The sequence below is a fragment of the Cuculus canorus genome, chromosome 5 (assembly GCF_017976375.1).
Source record: "Cuculus canorus isolate bCucCan1 chromosome 5, bCucCan1.pri, whole genome shotgun sequence".
NCBI classification, from domain to species: Eukaryota; Metazoa; Chordata; class Aves; order Cuculiformes; family Cuculidae; genus Cuculus; species Cuculus canorus.
The window spans coordinates 51,850,924-51,870,597 of record NC_071405.1 but is presented as its reverse complement, the minus strand read 5'-3'; the positions used below and the strand labels follow the sequence as shown (position 1 = coordinate 51,870,597).

The window sequence follows — 19,674 nt, the reverse complement described above, 5'->3', positions numbered from 1 at the left end:
GAGGAGCATAGATTGGGCGTGGTCTGATGATGGGGCAGGCATGGGCCGTAAAGAAGGGGCATGGCCTGACGGGAAAGTGGACGTGGTCGGTTTGGGGAATGGCCTAGAGATGGGGCTTGGCCTGGTGAGGGGGAGGACTGGGGCCGTGGCCTGATAGACGGGCATCGTCTGATAGGGCGTGGCGGGGGCTTGGCCTTATGAGAGGGCGTGGCCTAGGGAGGGCGTGTTTTGGTTGTGGGCGTGGCCTAGACACGGAGCTGCGTCCTGATTGGGAAGGCGTTATCGGATGGAGGAGTGGCCTGTCGAAGAGGCGTGGTCCGGCGAGGGAGGCGTGGCCTAGAGGAAGGGCGTGGCCTGATGAGGGGGAGAGGCCTGATAAGTGGGCGTGGCCTTGAGACGGAGCTGTGTCCTAATTGGGCGGGGATTGATGAGGGGGCGTGGTCTGGATGAAGGGCGTGGCCTGGAGACGGGGCTGTGTCCTGATTGGGCGGGGATTGTTGTTGAGGGCGTGTCCTGTTTCGGGGCGTGGCCCCGCGGCCCCGCGCCCACCCGGCACCCGTTGCCGCGGTGGCGCCTGGGAAGGAGAGAACATGGCGGCTGAGCCCAGCAAGGCGGAGATCCAGGCGCTCTTCAAGCGCCTCCGCGCGGCGCCGGCGAACAAGGTAGCGGGGCCGGGGGGGGCCGCGGGGAGGCGTCAGGGGCCGCTCCGGCCGCGGCAGTGGCGGAGGGGCCGTGGTGCCGCCGCCTGAGCCCGGCCGCGCCTCTGCCTCCGCTCCAGGCGTGCTTCGACTGCGGCGCTAAGAACCCGAGCTGGGCCAGCGTCACCTATGGAGTGTTCCTGTGCATCGACTGCTCCGGCGTCCACCGCTCCCTCGGAGTCCACCTCAGCTTCATCCGGTGCGCGGGGCCGCGGGGGAGGGATTTCGGTGCGATCGCCTCGGGGCCGGCGGCTCCCGGTCCTGCCCGGGCAGAGCCCTGGGAGCGCCGCCGTGGGGCGGGTCGATTTCGCTGACCTTGCAGAAACGCGATCTGTGCTCATGTGGAACCCGGGAGTGCCGCAGCAGCGACGTGGAAGGGTTCCTTGGGCGAGGAGGCCTCGCTGAGGAAGGCAAAAAGAGGAATCGTAGAAACAGAGAATAATTTGAGTTGGAAGGAACTTTAAAGATCTTCCAATTACAACCCCCGTGCCATGGGCAGGGGCACGTCCCACCAGATCAGGCTGCCCAAGGCCCCATCCAGCCTGGCCTTGAACACCTCTAGGGCAGGGGCTGTCACAGCTTCCCTGGGCAACCTGTGCCAGTGCCTCACCACTCTCATCGTGTAGAAAATTAATCTTTTCTTGTATCAGCCTGAGGGGGGGAAGATAAGTGTTGGATTTTCAGCCTATTTGTTCTTATTTTCAGTACTTGTAAAAGTTTGCATTTTAAGTGAGAGAACTGTGATCTTTATTTATTCAGAAATAAGCTGAGTAACTGGTATGAGGCATGTTGTGTCATGTTGCTTTATCCGCTTGTTTTCTCAGTTGCTTTGTCATGTGTTCTAGCTTAATCTGTGGGACAGGCCGAATAGGCGTCTCTCGTGTTGTGGTGAGATCACGTGTAGAATGAAAGTTGTTGGCTGTGCTTTCCTAGCTCAAGCTCTGTACTCTTACCAAGCAATACAACTGAGAGGTCCTCTAAACTTGGACTTTTATTTGGTGCAAAGCTCAAACTGTGTTGTTTTCCTCACTTTAAAAGTCCAAATTTATTTCGTAGGTGAGCAAAAAATTTACCAAGATGTTCTTTCCCCCTTTACCTCCTGTACTCTGGGACAGTAGTGGGATAACCGACCAGTCTAGTAGGACCTTATTTTTGCATTTGGCATGATTGTATGTTATTAATATTAATTGGTTCTCATGCAGGTCCACAGAGTTGGACTCTAACTGGAACTGGTTCCAGCTGAGGTGTATGCAAGTGGGCAGCAATGCCAATGCGGTGAGGAGCCTCTGTAGGCATTTTGCTTGCTTTCCTTCCTGCTAGTCTACATCCTGTTTCTTGTCTCTTTCCTCTGTGTGGCTTTCTGGGTACCAACCTCATCTGAAATGTTTAATGAGGGAAGGTGTTCATCAGGTGTGCCTGGAATTCAGACCGTGACCTTTGAATGCATTGCTTTCTGACGTGCAGATCTGTCATTTCCTTCTCATATAAATGAGAGGTATGGTCCTCTTAAACAAAAGGGGTTGGTAACACTGATCAGTTTGAAAGCTCATGTTTGGCATTGTGATGCAGAAGCATCCTCCTGTGGAGGACAGAGATGGTTTTCTTAGGCCTTTGGGACCTGGAGTGACACTTCTTGGAGAAAGCTGATCAATGAATGGCTGGTTCGTGCTGTGCGCCTAGTATATCATCCCCTGTCTTTGGGAAGCTGCCTTTTTTTGCTTGCTTGAGTATGATCTGGCAATCAGGAGACTAAATGTTCTTTTCTCTTCAGACTGCTTTCTTCCGCCAGCACGGCTGTACTACCACAGATGCCAATGCTAAGTATAATAGTCGAGCTGCCCAGATGTACAGGGAAAAGATCCGGCAGCTGGCAAGTGCTGCCATGGCCAAGTACGGCACTGATGTAAGTCTGAGCAGGTCTGTACTGTTAGATGTGTAGTGCTGGATGCTGGATCTTGTAGGATAACTCCTTTTTTCACCTCTTCTCTCTTCAGCTGCTTATAGATGGACTGAGTGGAGCCCCTGGGCACTCCCCTGACAAAAGTGATGCTGATTTCTTCATGGAGCACACACAGGTGAGAATTGGCTAAACCAGACAGCCTTAACAGCTCTCATGTAGCCAGCTGTTCAGCCCCACTTAGTCTGGAAGGACTCTCAAGTTGTATACGTATTCAGCAGTAACACGGAAGAACTAAGAATCAGGCATTAGCGTGGGACATTGTCATAGATCTGAACATTCCCTCATGGGGCCTGTAATATCCATGCCCTTTGTTTTTGAGACCATCTTTATCTTCAAGAAATAGTGAGAGCTACTCGCTACTCTCTGGAAAATGCTTTGTGTGCTGTGTTAGTGGATAGTCTCTTTATAGTTAAAGCAAGAACTGGCTGTTACTTTGAACTGCTGGATTGGTCAGCTTTTCAGCACATAGACCTTGGTGTGAAGTGGATTTGGGCAATTGTTTGCACAATGCTAGGTGGACTTTCTCAGGTGAATAGAGTAGTGTGAGAATTGGCTGTATGGCAATAAAAACAGTGGAAGCCAAGATTATTTTTTTTTCCAGGGGAAGCTCATTGACACTTGCAGATTTAAGCTCATCTCCTCAGCCTAAAAGGTCTTTCCAGTAGCCGACACTGATACTGCTGTTGAGTTATGCTGTCATTCCTCTTTGCCTTCCATTCACCTAGCTTCCCTTTTTTTCCTTTAATTTTTGCCCCTGCTAAGGCAATGCCAACTTGTCCAGATGTTCTCTTGCCTTCAATGAAGGCATAGTCTGGAGTTTGGAACACATTTCCTTTGGCCTAAAACTGAACATAGGTCACTAAACCTGAAGTAAATACAGGGTGGTTTGGTTCATTCATCTTCTGCCAATCACTATTTCCTTGCAGTCTTCCAGTGCCTGGGATGTAGCGGATGCCAGCCAGAATCCTGCACAGTCTTCCCTGGAGTTGGAAAAAGCAGCAAAATCATCAGAGGGCAATGAAGCATCAAGTGAGTTCCCTGCTGAATCATTTTCCCAAGAACCTGACTTCATTTCCAAGAGCTTGCACTTCTGTACCACAGTTGGAAGGGCTGAGCTTTTCCTTTGGTTCAAGCTTGAAGGAGCAGAAGCTCTGTGATATTTAGTTAAATGAGTGCAAAATTCTGTAAATGCTGCTGAGTTTGGAATGAGTTCTCTGCTGTTCCTGAAATGCACACAAAACTGCTAGGGGTTAGCTGCTCTGTTTCCCTGCTTCCAGACATAATTATCTGTTTAAATTTCTATCCCTCAAATTTAGTCGGTCTGGAAATGGTCTGCGTAAAGCAAAGAACTGTTTCTAGGATGAATGACAAGGAAAAACCAAGAATCTGGGAGCATAGCTGTAATTTGCAACAGCTTTGTGTATTCGCCTGCAGGGTGTGTGCTTTCAGTGTGTTAAGAATACTGCAGAGGGAATAACTTGCTCTGTGGAGACATAAAGTCATTGTGCTTGGGAATTGGGTGTTTCATACTGTAACTTAGCTTGTTTGGGGTGGAGGCAGAGGAGATTAAAGAGATGTAGTGGAACTGCAAGCACTCTGAAAAGGAGGTTGAGAATCTCTGTGCTGAATGTTCTCTTCTGGTTTTGGGCCCACAGATGCCAGCCAGGGTCCCTCTATTGACTTGTTGAGCACATCTCCTAAAGCTCCTCTAGGTAAGTAAGACTTTTCACTATCTCTCAAATCAGTCTTGCTCTTAAACCTACTGTATAAGTATATACTGTATAAGTTTAGCGGAGCTGGAAGTGATGAGCTAATTTCTGGAACATCTAAAGGACCTTATCTTCTTGTAGATCCATTACTGAGGATCTCCCTATACCCCAAAACCAAGCCACAGTTTACTGGATGTTTCTTCCTCCTTTGGATGATTGAGTTCAAAGCTGTTGAAAACAAGCTTTTGGGATGGCGTTTTTTGAGCTTAGGACAAAACTTAGCATTTGCATATCTAGAACTTGGCTGATCAAGGCCACGTGACTGTGTTTTTTTGGTTTGGCTTTTTTTTTTTTTTTCTTCCCCCAGAAGCTTTGGAGAGGCAAATTCAGTTTTAGTTTGAGTAATAAGGATTTGTGTCTGATTCTCTCCTACCACTTCTGTCCTGGCTGCTCAGAGAGCATCTACCTGGAACTTCTTTTGTTATTGGGAGTGTGCTCCTAGCCCACAGTGGGCTCATCCTGGGTGGAGAGTCTGTGTCCTCAAGCGTCTGTTGATTCCCCATGTTTTATGTCTTTTCCTCAGACATGTCCATGTATCTATCAACACAAGGGCCTGCTCCTGCCAGAGGTAACTGGCTAACAGCTGGCCTGTGCTGGCTGCTTTTGACAACTCTGCCTGCCACTTCTCTGATTCTGCCTTGAACTCTAGCTTTAGCTTCCTGTGCTTTGAGGGAGACAATGAGCCAAAGCTTACATGTACCATACTGGGATCTAAAACAGCTATTGCTTCTCTGGAAAGGGATCCTATAGTCATTTCTTATATTAATTCTGTCATTAATATTTCTGGACAGTAATATAAAATGCAAACAACCCCAAATGAAATTTAGGAATAGCTAGCTGAAAACAATCTTGGATAGTGTGAATGTTTTGAACCCCTCCATTTCAAAAACTTCAGGTAAGATTAGAAAAGATAAAAGAAAGGCTGTCAGGAATGATCTAAAGTATGGGTTGACAGAAGTTGTGTGGGTGTAGAAAATAAGGAGACACTTCTGTGGAAGAAAAGCCCAGCAAGGGTGATAAAAGACTTTGGATCTACATGTTGCAAGCTGGGGAAAATGTCCTGAGTAGTCCCTCTATTTGCTTTTTTCTTACACTTTTCCCCAGGCATCTGCTGCTTGGCTGTACCTTGGCTGGTTTTACGAGTGTGGCATGCTTCATGCCCTCAGTATGTCAGGTTCCTGGTGCAAGGTGTTGGGGAACCTGTTGCTTTTTGCAGCTCGCTGCAGTTCAGATCCATTTTGTCATGGGAAGGTTCATGTTAACTTGACTTTAGGGTTCTTGCTTCTTTGTCCCTAAGGCGTTGGTGAGGCACTGACCCTTCATATGACTCTAAAGCTACTTTTTCTTGGATTTATGTATGGAATAAATCTAGTCTATCTACCCTGATCCTTACTGGATAGGGTTACCAACTGCATGACATCTGGAGGAGCTATTTGAAGGTCTTAATTCACTTTAGTTTCCCCAGCGATGGACATGCTTCTCTAGGCCACCACCTTGCAATTGTGGAGTTTGTAAGTGCATCTTTCTTGGCTGGGTGAAGTGACCCAGGTTTCTGATGTGAAGCTGCATGGTGTGCCCTGGACTGCTCAGCAGCTGGACTGTGGTGGATGTTCATGTGGGTTGCCGACTAATTTTGGCTTCTTAAATTAATTAATTTCTGCTTATTTACTGCTTCCCTTCGTTTGCAGAACTGAAATCCTCCCTCATTGGAAAGAAGAAGCCAGGAGCTGCCAAGAAAGGGGTATGTCTGAGATCTTCTTTTATGGAGAGGAGGTAGATGTCTCATATTACTAATGTCCTTTCCCTGGCCCTTTCTGCCCTTAGCCAAGATGTGTACTGAGAGATCCATTTGGGAAAGGATAAGCTTTGATTATATCACTGCTTATTTTGAAAGATAGCTTGTATATTAATGGATAAAAACAATTAGGCTTTGGATCATTACTCATTATAGTCTGAAGTGTATGTGGCTGATCTCTTGGCATGGGCCACTGCTGCGTTAACACTTCAGCGAATGCTGCTGCAATCTGTAGTGGGTCTGTATCTTGTGACTGCACAGGGAGACTGAAGGCCTGAGCAGTGCAGCAAGGAGTAAGTTTCTGGTTTTCTTCTATAATGAACAATCTAGAGTGAAGAAACTGCAATTTTTTTGTTTCATTTTTCAAGTTGGGTGCAAAAAAAGGTCTTGGAGCCCAGAAAGTGAGCAGCCAGAGCTTCAGTGAGATTGAGCGGCAAGCCCAGGTGGCAGAGCAGCTGAGGGAGCAGCAGGCAGTGGAGTCCAGGAAACAAGCTGAGGAGTCCATGTAAGTGCCTGTTTGGGCTGAATACCTCACACATGTAAGGCAGAAGTAATGTGAGTTTAACGCTGTTCACCCTAGGACGACATAATGTGAGTATTGGAACATGCAGCGCAATAGGGTGAGCAGAAGCTATATGCCAATATAGTCTTTACAGCAGGGCACAAGTTACAGTGCCATATTTTATTCAAATTAGCACATTTGGAAGATGTTAAGGAGTAGATATGGAAGTATTTTGTGGTTTTGTTGACTTTTGGATAGGACTGAAAAAAGCAAAGGCTGAACTGGATTGGGCATTTAGTCTAGGGAGTGGTGGGGTAACACTGCTTACAGTCACGATTAGCAAGAGTTGAATCACCGTGGGAGTGAGGTGGGAAGATAAGCAATACCTTCTACACAGGGATTTTTCACAGAATCACACAATGACCTGAGTTGGAAGGGACCCACAAGGATAATTGAGTCCAACTCCTAACCCTGGATGGAACAGCCCCAGAATTTACACCACGTGTCTGACATGTCAACATGCTTTCGTAGAGCTGTTGTAGAAATAGGTGTTTTGATGGGTCGTCAAGGTTACTGTCCCACTTGTGCCTCCACAGTATGGACTGGGGGAGGAACAGTAATAAACTGGTACCCACCACAGATCTTTCCTTTAGAGTCACCTCAATGCGACTAGCTTACCAGGAACTGCAGCTTGATCGGAAGAAGGAAGAGAAGAAACTTCAGAACCTTGAAGGGAAGAAGCGTGAACAAGCAGAGAGGCTGGGCATGGGCTTGGTGTCCAGAAGGTACTTGGCTGTGAATGGCATAGGACAGACAGTTGCCTTGGAAGCACCCTGATCTGGAAAGGTTTCCTGAAGGCAGTAGCTTGCTGCTCTTGTCAGATAAGGAGCTGATTTAAACTGCTTATGCACTGGACTATGTCTGAAAATGCTTCAGGCCCCAGAAGGAACAAGTAGTCTGTTCAGAGGTTTTAGTTCTCATTTGAGCTTTTCCAAAGATGTGTGTAGCCTGTCAGTACCTAGCCCTAGAGCCCTGCTGCTTGACAGATACTCCCCTGCAGAATACTTCCCTTAAGAAGGTAGCTCAGGGTTTCTGAGGGAGCCAGAATAAGCTAGCGTAAAGGGGGGTGTCCTCCCACAGTTCTCTGTCAAGACTCGGGGCGCTTGCCCTGCATGTAAAGGCCAGATTCAGGTTTGAGGAAGACTGTAGGGGCTGGATACTGTCACACTCGTTGGCCCTGACTGCCTGTTTGTTTTGCTAGTTCTGTTTCACACTCAGTGATGTCTGAGATGCAAGTAATTGAGCAGGAGACACCAGTGGCTGCAAAATCTTCCAGATCCCAACTGGACTTGTTTGAAGATGCTGGAGGCTTCACGTCTGGACCTCCCAAGTAAGACTTGGCTTCAGTGTAGTCTTTGGCTTATTCCTGAATTAAGTATCTGGTCTAAATTACCTATTCTTTGGTACATAGGTACAAATATAGTCCCTTCTCGTTTGAAGATGCATTTGGCTCACGATGGGAAACGGACTCTTCATGGGGTATGGACAAAGAAGAGGAACCTGAGGTGACCATTTCCAGTATTCAGCCAGTTTCAGAGAGGTAAAGTGCCTGCCACTGCTACTGCACTTATCTTGTCTGTGGGACAAAGGGATAGGGCTAGAAGCTGTGGGGAAAGATGCTGCTGTATTATGATGGGAGCCTTGTGCTGCAGAAGATAACCTGCATGGACAAGCCCAGGAAAAAGAGCCTTCAGTGAAGGAGGATTGGGCACATCTTTGTCTGCTGTGTCCCTGTTTGGTACAGCCTTTATGGTCATCAAGTGGTGGCTGTCCTCAGTTGGGCAGCTAGCACTTGAGGATTTGTAGCTTTCCATGGATCAGATGGGGTCTGAGAGAGAAGTCTGCTCCTTTTCTGTGTTGGTGAGCTTAAGCTTAGAGGTCTCCTCTCTGTTTCCTCAGACCCACCAGTAGGCGGGAAACGGAGAACAGGACATCCGTTGTGGAATCTAATGAAGCTCGGCAGAAGTTTGCAGGGGCTAAAGCTATCTCATCAGATATGTTCTTCGGGCGGGAGGCAGATGCTGAGGTAGATGCATCCTGCAGTGCTTAAGCTGGTACAGCTCTGGCTTTATCTCCTCCTGTTTCTCAGGTCCTTTGTTCTCTTCCTTTATAACCATACTGTTTTGTTTTCTGCTGCAGTATGAAGCCAGATCCCGACTGCAGCAGCTCTCAGGCAGCAGCGCCATCAGTTCTGCAGACCTGTTTGGAGAGGCTGAGAATGCGCACTCAGGTTAGCACTCAGTGGGCTGGAGAAGAGGGTGAGACTGGAGAGGTGATTGGGGTGCTCTCTCGAGCTGGGAGACTCCAGCCTAACTCCTGCTGATTCTCATAGGTGGTGTGTCAATTGGAAATGTCCTGCCTGCCGCCGACATTGCACAGTTCAAGCAAGGAGTGAAATCAGTTGCTGGCAAGATGGCTGTCCTAGCCAATGGAGTGATGAACTCCCTCCAGGTGAGGTTACACTATGGAACTTTCAGACAGGCTATTGTTATGCTTAGGGATTTGCACCATAGCCTGTCTTCTACTGGAATTGTCTTCTCAAATTACATGGGAAGTCCCAGGCAGAGACCTGTCTTTTGTAGCCAATGACTACACTACAATAGCTCAGCAATTCCAGGTGGCCATTGAAAGCTACTTGGCCAGCCTTTTTCTCCTGCTAGACAAGGGACACCTCATTATGTCAGATATACCTTTTCCCACAAATCCCTGGCATAACTTAAGAAGTTATGGGCATTTTACTTCCTGCTTTTGCATGGTGTCCTGTCAAGGTAACCTCTGCATTCCAATCCCAAACACCCCAAGACCTTGTTACCTGTCTCTAGAGTTCGCATGAAGTGTTGCAGCGTGGTTTCTTGGTGTGTTTCCTCCCCAGGATCGTTATGGCTCATATTGATGACCCAGGGACTGCAATGCAAAGGGAAGCCAGCAGGAGGCACTGATGCCACCTTTTCCTGGAGTAAACTCTGCAGGATCGTCTTAGTTTGGGGTGGGTGGGGAGGGGAGAAGGTAAGCGAGGGTCAGGACATGGCTGAGCCCAGGATGCTTTCCAAATATTTCTGGATTCTACTCTATTAAAATTCAGTGTGCCCTCGTACCCACTGCTATCTACTAGCAAGTGGAGACAGGCCTTCTACAGGGTTAACCTCACTGCTGTAAAAGATATGACAGGAACTTTTGGGCTGCCCTCATCAGTGCTCCTGTCCTTCGCCCATACCTTAGCTCACGGAGTGACAGAGGAAAGGGGAATGCTGTTTTTCTGACCATCGTGTTACCTGGTTCCCACGGACATGACTGTTTTTTTGTTCTCCTCAGTGCTCCCAATCCATGGTGCTGTGGAGTCCACTGTATTTGCAGGGTTTGACTTTTACCATGGGATAATCCTTTTTACTGTATTGTAAACCAGCATATATGGATGCGAGAGGGAAAAAATCAAACAAAGCAAAGATTATTTTTTTAGCTTCTACTTATATCATCTGCAAAAAAGGCCCGGGTAAAGAAGTACTGTAAAGAGGTTTACTGGATCCCTGGTTATTTTGTTGCCTAGCTTTGGACTGAGGTCAAAGGTGTGAGCCTGACTTCACCATGGTATGAACTTCTGAAGTGCAGCAGTGAGTGAGGACTGTCATTTTAGTCTTGTTCAGCTTGGCTCTCGCGCCCAGATGGACAGCCCTCTTGGTTGTAACAAGATCATGTTTTTCTCTTCCTTGGACTATGCTCTTGAGGACTGGGTACTAACAAAAAGGAGGGAGGTGGGAGAAGAGCTGGTTACATGCAGAATACTAGCAAAAAGAGAAGCTGGGACTGTTTGCTCCAGAGTTTCTGCCAGCAGCCCCTGCAAATGGATTTGCCCTTCTGCTCAGCTGGCAGGGCTGAGTGCCTTGCAGGGCTGGGGTGTGAGTAGGCGTGTTCCCCTGCCCCGCTGCTGAATGTGGATGTTCTGCTGTTCTGGGGCGCTGGGCAGGGGCGGGAAGGTGGTCAGGGCCAGGGGTGGGGTGCCTGTGGCCTTGACCCCGCTGTCCTGGCATGGTTGCACCATAAGGACATGCGGTGGGGCTGGGACTCCAGGGCTGGCAGTGCTGCCCAGGGTAGCGGGGAATGGGGCCCGCTAGTACCACTCCCACAGGGCCATTGCTCTGCCAGTGCCCTGAGGAGCTGCCAGGCCACCCAGAAGAACCTGGACGCAGCAGTGGCCTTGAGCAGCTTGCTTTATTGCCAGGCTGTCACAGTCACTGATGGCTGGGAGAGAAAGTGCAGTTAGCAAGCACGTTAATAAATAAAATAACTTAAAATAAATAAATAACCCCTCACCCTGCTGCCCCAGGTGGGACTGTGTACAGACTCAGCAGCTGTTGTGGGATTAATGTAAAAATAGCTCCAGCATGGGTTGAATCCACTCAGCTTAAGGACACTGTAAGCTTTATAGGGTTAGCAGCTCTTGCTTGCCCATGCTACAGCATTTTATGGACAGCATGAGCAAGGAAGCTCCTAAAGAAACAAGAGAAACTAAAGTTCGCTAGGAAATGACTAGTCTTGTCAAGCTGGGGCACAGAAGCTGGACTAGACAAAGTGTTCAGGGCTGTGGAAGCCAAACTGCAGATTAACTGCCACTGATGCAAGAAGCTATTTCATTTTGTAGTTGTAAGGAAGGGCTACGCTGCGATGCCACAATGCCAATATTTACCAAAAAAAGCAGGACTCGTTTGATAACTGTTTCCTTCTCCTCTAGTGCTTCTGTTGCCCTCAAGCCCAGCAGCTGCTCTGTATGTTTGCAAGCCATGCCACCTTAGGCTGAGAAATATAAAGGTTTCTTTTCACTCTCCCCCAAAGATGGCTTCTCCAAATGACCTTAATGGGCTGTTGGAGGCAGTGGGAGGCCTCACAGAAGGAAACAGTACAGCAGAGGAGCAAGGCAACACCATGCAGTAATTAGTGCAATCTAGATTATTTGCTATATTTGCTTTGGCAAGTCTTGGACACATGGAGGAGGAAGCAGAGAAAAATAGCATGGCAATACCTACACCCTTCTTTTCTAGGAGCTTCGGGAATTTTTCTACCTTTGATCGTATGCAGGTGCAGCTTTACTGGGAATAATTATAATGGAGTATGAGCACAGAGCTGCCGCTGGCAGTTGAACCACTCTATTGTCTAGGCCAAGTCTGAACACAGATACACACCAAAACGCTGGCAAGCAGCCCGCATGAGCACTCCCACTGCTCCAGCACCTGCTGAACTGCCAGGGAGAGCCCCGGTGAGAGAATACCCGGCTATTTCCAAGTGGAGGCTGACCTAGCACCTGCAGGTTTGTCTTGCCTGCCAGTGGAGGGCAGTGTAACTACGCAGCTGGAAATAGCTTCTACAGAGGGGCTATTCCTACACGAATTTGGAGCTAGGAAAAATGTTCTTCCTGGGAAGAGATGGGTGGACCTGGTAATGGGGACTGGCACAGCTGCAGACACACTGGTGACATAGACAGAAGCATTGTCAGAGCAGATGCTTTGGGAGGAAGTGCTGTTCCTCCAGTGTGTTCTGGAGAAACCCAAGGTGGGAATTGTGCCCATCCTCGTAACCTTCAATTTTCAGAGGAGTCTGTCTCTTCATTGGAACCTTCACTCTCGGTATCCATTTTTCGCCGATGGTGTAGAGGTTTCCAGGGAGAGTTAACCCTTGGTGAGTTACGGACAGGCAAATTAGCTGTGTCCCCAGTGGAGCTGGTGGGACCGGAGATGGAAAGTCCTGAAACCTGAGCTACCCTGAAAGAGAAAAAGACAAGTGCTAGGCAGCCTAACTTGTCCTCTCCAACCTTCACCAGAGCAGTTTTGGAGTGAACCTGGGAGAAGGACTTACAACTAGCACAGGGATGGAAAGATGTTCATGGTACAGAGAAGGAACACCTTGCCCTAGTACCTACCAGACTTGCTGCGTGAATTATTCTTCCTGTTTAAACAGGTGTTTCTTGGGTGAGCCTGTGTCCTCCAGCACTCCTAGTTTACACCATCCAAACAAAATTTCTCTGTTCATTAGAGACTGCTGCTTCCTCTAGATCCCTGTTTGAGGAATACTTTTCCCCTCTGTTTCTGAAGCCCTTTCTAAGGAAAGGTTAGGTGCACCAAGGCACCCCAAAGAAAGAGGCCCTCTCTGCTCAGGCTGCTCTGTTAGCTCCTCTATTGTTTTATAGTAGAACAAAAGAATAGGGACAGTACTTCTGAAGTCTTAGTGTACTACCCTTAATCTGTTGCTTTACCTTCTACTTTAGGCAACCCCACTTACAATTTTTCAAGTTCCTGATCCATGGCAGGGTCCAGAAACAAGTCTCCTTTATCTGGCAAAGCCCCTGGAAAAAAATAAACAAAGGAAAGCAGAGTTAGGCTATTCATTTTTAAAGAAAAGCGCTCAAGGCATAGCTGCATACAGAATCTGCCCTGGAAGACAGAGAAGACTGTTCCTTAATTTTTTAAATTTTCTTAAATTGGAGAGAGATGAATTCAATGGGTGGACTGTTTGGTGGGTAAGGAATTCGTTGAATGGTCACATTCAGAGAGCAGTGGTCAACAGCTTGATGTCCACATGGAAAGCGTGACAAGTGGTGACATTCAGTGGGACCACTGCTGTTTAATATCTTCATCAATGATATAGACAGTGAGATTAAGTGCACCCTCAGCAAGTTTGCAAATGACTCCAAGCTGAGTGGTGCGGTTGCCACACTGGAAGGACGGGATGTCATTCAGAAGGACCTGGACAAGCTGGAGAAGTGGGCCTGTGAGAACCTCATGAGGTTCAACAAGGCCAAGTGCAAGGTCCTACGCCTGGGTCAGGGTAATTCATGGTTTCAATACAGGATGAGGGATGATGTGATTGAGAGCAGCCCTGCAGAGAAGGACTTTGGGTGCTGATCGATGAGAAGCTTGACATGAGCCGACAATGTGTGCTCGCAGCCCAGAAGGCCAACCGTATTCTGGGCTGCATCAAAAGCAGCGTGGCCAGCAGGTCGAGCAAACTGATTCTGCCCCTCTATTCCTCTCTAGCGAGACCTCATCTGGAGTATTGTGTCCAGTTCTGGAATCCTCAACATAAGAAGGATATGGAACTGCTGTAACATGTCCAGAGGAGGGCTACAAAGATGATCAGAGGGCTGGAGCACCTCCCATATGAGGACAGGCTGAGAGAGTTGAGATTGTTCAGCCTGGTGAAAAGGTGGCTCTGGGGAAATTTTACAGCGACCTTCCAGTACCTGAATGTGGCACACAAAATTGCTGGGGAAAGACTTTTTGGGCATGTAATGATAGGATGAGGGGGGATGGCTTTAAACTGGAAGGAGGAAGATTTAGATTAGACATTAGGAAGAATTTCTTTACCATGAGAGTGGTGAGGTGCTGGCACAGGTTGCCCAGGGTGGTTGTGGCTGCCCCATCCCTGGAGGTGTTCAAAGCCAGGTTGGATGGGCCCTTGGGCAGCCTGGTCTGGTGGGAGGTGTCCCTGCCCATGGCAGTGGGGTTGGAACTGGATGATCTTTAAGGTCCTTTCCAACCCAAACCATTACATGATTCCATTCACTAGGCAAAACTACTGACTGTCATAGACATGACAGCCTGTCAGCTTCAGGCCTCTGCTAATTGCCCTGTATAGTCACCAGTCCCAGATCCTATCAGAGCAATAGATATGTTGTTGTCTGTGCCACAACCTGACGCACATGCTGTACCACCCAGGAAGACCTACACTGCTGTGACACCTGCTTTTATTGTGGTGCACTGAGCTTGGGGATCAAAACACTCCACAGATATGAGACTACTGCCTTCCTTGCAGGTCAGGAAAGTCAGGCCTGACTCTGCATATTACAAGTGTTGCTTGCTGTTTGGGTGACAGCGTGAAGGGCGGAGCCAGTACTTGGGCACCCTCTCTCAGCAAAAGTCCGCATGTGCCTTTTCATGTTTGAAATCCTGTTCAGGATGACGGATATGGGTTTAGTTCAGGACTGGAACAGCTGGTTGATTATCCTTGTCATTCTCTGAAAGGACACTGGCACCTCAAGAAGAGCCCCAAAAGGAAGACCAGGCTTTTAGGAAACCTCTCCTTCCCGGATCTGTAACAAATTCCACCTTGTACAGGGCTGCTGGGTAGGTGATCAGTCAGCACAGAGATGACAGCGATTCCCTCCCACAGCCTAGATAGTGCCACTGCACACCAGCAAAAATACATTTGGTAATCCGTGCCAACAGTGCAGTGAGAAGTGCTCTTGTTTTTCAGAGGACCTGGGTGCTACACTCAGGGTCTTGGGGGAAGGTCTTTGTATTCCCTGTGGAGACACAAATCTGGATTCTGGCCCTGGCATCTTGAAGGATGGGCTGGAGAGCCTCACACAGGCAAGCTGGCAGAAGTCATAAAAAATACAACAATGAGTACCTAAAAATTAGAACCAGATTAGACTAGAACTCAACCTCCCCACTTCTTCCAGTTCTGGTCTTCCCTTCCTGCAAATGAACAGGAAAGCTTGGCACCGCAACACAGTGTCAAGAGGTACAGTGGAGTGCCAGTAGCCTGCTCTCTTTCATGGGCTCAACTAAAAGAATAAGCAGCTAAAGCTTAACTTGTTTCTGCATTTGCAGAACGTGCAATGAGGTCTGTAGGGCACAAGAATTACTTGGGAGAGTCAATAAAAGGATTCATGAATCAACATTGACACTAGAGTTAGGCTGCAAATTCCAGCCTGCCTGACAAACTCATCAGTGCTCCACCAGCCTGAATGAACCTCTCTAATCCCTACCCCAGCTCCTCAAGGCAGGATGCTGGCTTTGTGAGACCAGAGGGAAGGCAAGCATCCTGAGCAAAAGCTCCTTTGCCAGAAACTGCCCTCGCTGAAGGCCTTTGGGGAGCTTGTGATCCCCTACAGACCAAAGACTATTGAAATCACCCTTCAGGAGAGATTAAAAGACACCAGGAAAAGAATTCTCCTTTCCTTGCCAAGCTGCTAGCACCTGTCAGACTTGTGGCTGCTGCCCCTCCTCTGTGAGAGGCCTCCGTAGGAGGCTGGCAGAGGGCCAGGAGATGGGCCCACATTAATGGAAACGAAAACCCATACACTTTATAGATGGCACAATGGAAGCTGTGGACAGGATTTTTTTTTTCTTCTGCTCATCTGTTTCCTTTCTACTTGACTAGAAGTGGATTTCATAAAGCAAAGGAAAAAAAGAGATTTTGCTTGCTGCAACCCAGGCATCACCTTCCTCAGTGAATACACTGCTTCCTAAGCCTGTTTGCAGAGGGGATTGCAGGGCTGTATTTATGCACCTTTGATATATAATCTCCATGTTGCTGGGTAAGCAGCCCTGCCCCAGAGGAGAATTAGCAGCTTAAATGGTGTGCTGTAAGAAGGGGCTCAGCCAGGGAGGGGACACTTTTATCCTACGATGATACACACCTGTGCAAAAGAACAAGCCCTCAGGCAAAGAACACCTTTTCACTGTGGTTTCTCTTTGTAATATCAAGACTGGCAGATACTTAAGCCTAGAAGCAGAGGGCAAGAACAGATACTCAAAGACAGAGAAAGCCTACCGTTACTAGCCAGGTGAGTGTTTGGGCCTCCACACATTTAAACCTGGACACAGTCTTATCAAACACAAAAAGCCGTTTCTGTTCCCTTTTGCAAGAGAAAGTAGAGCACAAGCAAGGCATATGGGGGTGACATGGAATTGTGAGTCTGAATTTACATTCTCTCCTTTGCCTATGCAACACTTTGCTTCCTTCCTTTTGAACAATACTGACCAGCACAACGTGGTAACAAGCAATGAGATGCTGCTTGGTAATCACAGAATCATAGAATGGTTTGGGTTGGAAGGCACATTTAAGATCATGTAGTTCCAACCCCACTGCCATGGGCAGGTACCCCTCCCACTAGATCAGGCCGTCCCAACACCTCATCTAAACTGGCCTTGAACACCTCCAGGGATGGGGGCAGCCACAACCACCCTGGGCAACCTGTGCCAGTGCCTCACCACTCTCATGGTAAAGAAATTCTTCACGTTTAGTCTAAATCTGCCCCTCCCCAGTTTACAGCTATTGTCCCTAGTCCTATCACTACAAGCCTTTGTGAACAGGCCCTCCCCAGCTTTCTTGTAGCCCCCTTCAGGTACTGGAAGGTTGCTGTAAGATCTCTTCAGAGCCTTCTCTTCTCCAGGCTGAACAAGCCCAACTCTCTCAGCCTGTCCTCATATGGGAGGTGCTCCAGCCCTCTGACCATCCTTGTAGCCTCCTCTGGACCCATTCCAACAGTTCTATGTCCTTTAAAAATTGTTAAAAATTAAAATGTTAAAAATTACAGAACTGGACACAATACTCCAGATGAGGTCTCACAAGAGAGGAATAGAGGGGCAGAATCAGTTGCCTTGACCTGCTGGCAACGCTTCTTTTGATGCAGCCCAGGATACGGTTGGCCTTCTGGGCTGCAAGTGCAGCAGTCAACCATGTTACTTGTCTCCTGACTACCTCTGCCCAACCTTTGTCGCTAAACATGTTAAAATGACAGTTCTGCAAAAATGATCAGCTATTGAAGAGGTAGAACATTGCTATCTAGGACTGCATTTCATATCTAATTTTATCCTTGAAGAAGCTCCACAGCTTCAAGCAGACAGTAAGGCACAGTGTTATGTTTTAAAGATTAAGCCATCAACAAAAAGATGAAAAACTTTGCCTCTCTCTTCCTGACAGTGTAAAATCTGGGGCATAATTACAGAGGAAATTCCGCAGAAATGCAGAAAGACTAAAAATCTAGAGCTGCACCACTCACAGGAGTCTTACCTAGGGCTCTGTTGATCCCCTGATCCTTTGCAAGTGCCATAAGGAATCCATAGAAGGTCAGTCTCTGTGCACTACTCAACATTTCCTTCACAAGAGCAGAAGGTGGACAGCTAGGAAAAGAGAGACAAAGAGGTCATCTTGTCTTTTAAATGATTTTTTTTTTCCCCAAGACTCAGCTCAAACTACAGAAATAAACCTTTTTACCTGTTCCAACACTGTCAAGTTGCCCTAACTCACTTTAAAACAAATAGTTACCAGCTTGATTATTTAGCATCGCACCTGCTCCTCATTCGCTGAACGAGATTTTTGAGCTAGGATACATCCCTCAGAGCAGTCTTACCTGTGTATTCCAAGGACAGGGAGAAAAGCCTAGATTCACTCAGAGACATAGGTATCCCAACTCTTAGCATATTCTTTCAAAAATCAACTGGGAAGTCCTTTCTTTCAGAACATTTAGAACCTTCCTGAGGGTTGTTGTCACTCTTTTATCATTGATAGTCATCCAAAGGGCAGGAAAACCTTTCCAATGATAGCCTAAATATGTCAGAAAACAATATTTAGGTGGGGACTAAATTCACATGTCCCCTTCCTCTACATTCACCTTAATGCCTGCCTCTAACTTCTAAGCAATATCATCATAGTGATTCTTGCTCTTGCATAATGCTCCTTAAAGGATTTCATACAAAATAAAACTGCCTCATAAATTACAGAATGGTTTGGGTTGGAAGGGACCTTAAAGATCATCCAGTTCCAACCCCCCTGCCATGGGCAGGGACACCTCCCACCAGACCAGGCTGCTCAAACATCCACCCAACTTGGCCTTGAACACATCCAGAGATGAGGCATACATGGATCCACTTCCTCCATAAAGAGGTGTTGAATAGTTTGTGATGTAGCTGCACCCCTCTACAATGTGGGTGTAGGCTGATGATCCCTCAGGCAAAGGTGGTTACCAAAGCTTGTCTGAGTGTCAAGCTACTGTATGAAAGGCTGGGAATGGCTCCCCTTACACTGCTGCACAGAGCCTGACCTACCGGGTTCACAGTGTCCTTCCCATCTGAAGCTCTCAGGACACACAGGGAACATAGAGTTTTTGTTATTTAAAACAACATCTCCATGCTTAGCTATCTATACTACCAAACAGCAGTTCAGCAGTAATTTTGTGGATCACAAATTTGATTCAGGCACCTAAAGCAGGAATCGGATAGACCTGATGTCCCAAGTCTTTTTGTGGCTCTAGCCCATGGCCTTCTAGCAAGGCATACACTCACTACTTTCAAGAAACTACGAAGAAAGCGTCCAAAGCTATACAATAAGATCTGGTATTGCTCCATTCTCTGCTAAACTAAGGTAGTCTCGTGCCTAGGATCTGTAACTGGAGACCAGCTCCATCACAGGCTCAGGTACAGTCTAGCATTGTGATCTTGTCTGCGTACTAAGGCTTCATCCACTCCAGTGTGTCTTTCCTATGCTTCCCAAGCACCCAAGAACACACCTGCACTTGTTTATCTCCTCTAGTTAACTCATGATGGTAGATGGACCTCTCCTTGATGAAAGGGAGAATGTAGAAGTGAGAAAGCGACCCAAATCAATCCATTACTTCAAGAATCTGCTCAAATCCCATGTTTCTTAGGTCCATGAAATTGTTTCTTCTTTGCTTAAAGTGGTTCAGTTATCATCTCTCCCTTCATACTTCTCCAATGAGATCTATTTGGGAGTTACAGCTTGTTCAGACCTATATTTCTTTACAGCTCCAACCTTACAAAGCGTCTCTAAAGACACAAACTTCAAATCTGTGTTTTGGACTCCATTTGTACCTGTATTTTGATCTGTCACACAAGGACTCTAGGCACTGGTAGAAGAGAGATGCCTCTACTCCATCAAGTGGGCTGCAGTCACTTGGGGGTTGGCGCTGCCGATGCAGTCCAGAAGATGATGTTGGCACAATCACAGTATTTGGATTCTTACCAGCCAGTAGGTCTTGGTAAATGGTAGCCACACTTTCCAGGAACTCTGAAAAAAAACAGAAAGTAACTTAAAACTCAGGGCAATAACCAGCAAAGCATCCTCCTGATCTACCAGACCTGGGATTAAACTGTGTT

At 47.5% G+C, this 19,674-nt stretch overlaps 2 protein-coding genes across 4 annotated transcripts in view; one reads left to right on the top strand and one right to left on the bottom strand.

The window, feature by feature from the left end:
* The first annotated feature begins 505 nt into the window (after positions 1–505).
* On the top strand, positions 506–10,503 carry ARFGAP2 (ADP ribosylation factor GTPase activating protein 2). Of its 2 annotated transcripts, XM_054066740.1 has the most exons (17): positions 506–662; positions 779–897; positions 1,901–1,973; positions 2,470–2,601; positions 2,693–2,773; positions 3,585–3,687; positions 4,314–4,370; positions 4,951–4,995; positions 6,116–6,168; positions 6,591–6,727; positions 7,378–7,509; positions 7,986–8,114; positions 8,196–8,324; positions 8,684–8,810; positions 8,924–9,014; positions 9,117–9,235; positions 9,657–10,503. In XM_054066740.1, the coding sequence occupies exons 1-17, from the start codon at positions 591–593 to the stop codon at positions 9,675–9,677; spliced, it is 1,620 nt and encodes a 539-aa protein (XP_053922715.1). In that variant the 5' UTR covers positions 506–590; the 3' UTR covers positions 9,678–10,503. The 2 variants fall into 2 exon arrangements, with proteins under 2 accessions (XP_053922715.1, XP_053922716.1); XM_054066741.1 differs by lacking the exon at positions 4,951–4,995 and having other exon boundaries at positions 9,657–10,472.
* Positions 10,504–10,881: 378 nt separating this feature from the next.
* CSTPP1 (centriolar satellite-associated tubulin polyglutamylase complex regulator 1) overlaps positions 10,882–19,674 on the bottom strand; it is an 86,509-nt gene continuing 77,716 nt past the window's right edge. For both annotated transcript variants that reach the window (XM_054066742.1, XM_054066743.1), the window contains 4 exons: positions 19,390–19,585; positions 17,573–17,682; positions 13,052–13,115; positions 10,882–12,534 (listed from right to left, as the gene is read on the bottom strand). In XM_054066742.1, coding sequence (XP_053922717.1) covers positions 12,354–12,534; positions 13,052–13,115; positions 17,573–17,682; positions 19,390–19,585 — 551 coding nt within the window. In that variant the 3' untranslated portion in view covers positions 10,882–12,353. The remainder of the gene's footprint in view (positions 12,535–13,051; positions 13,116–17,572; positions 17,683–19,389; positions 19,586–19,674) is intronic.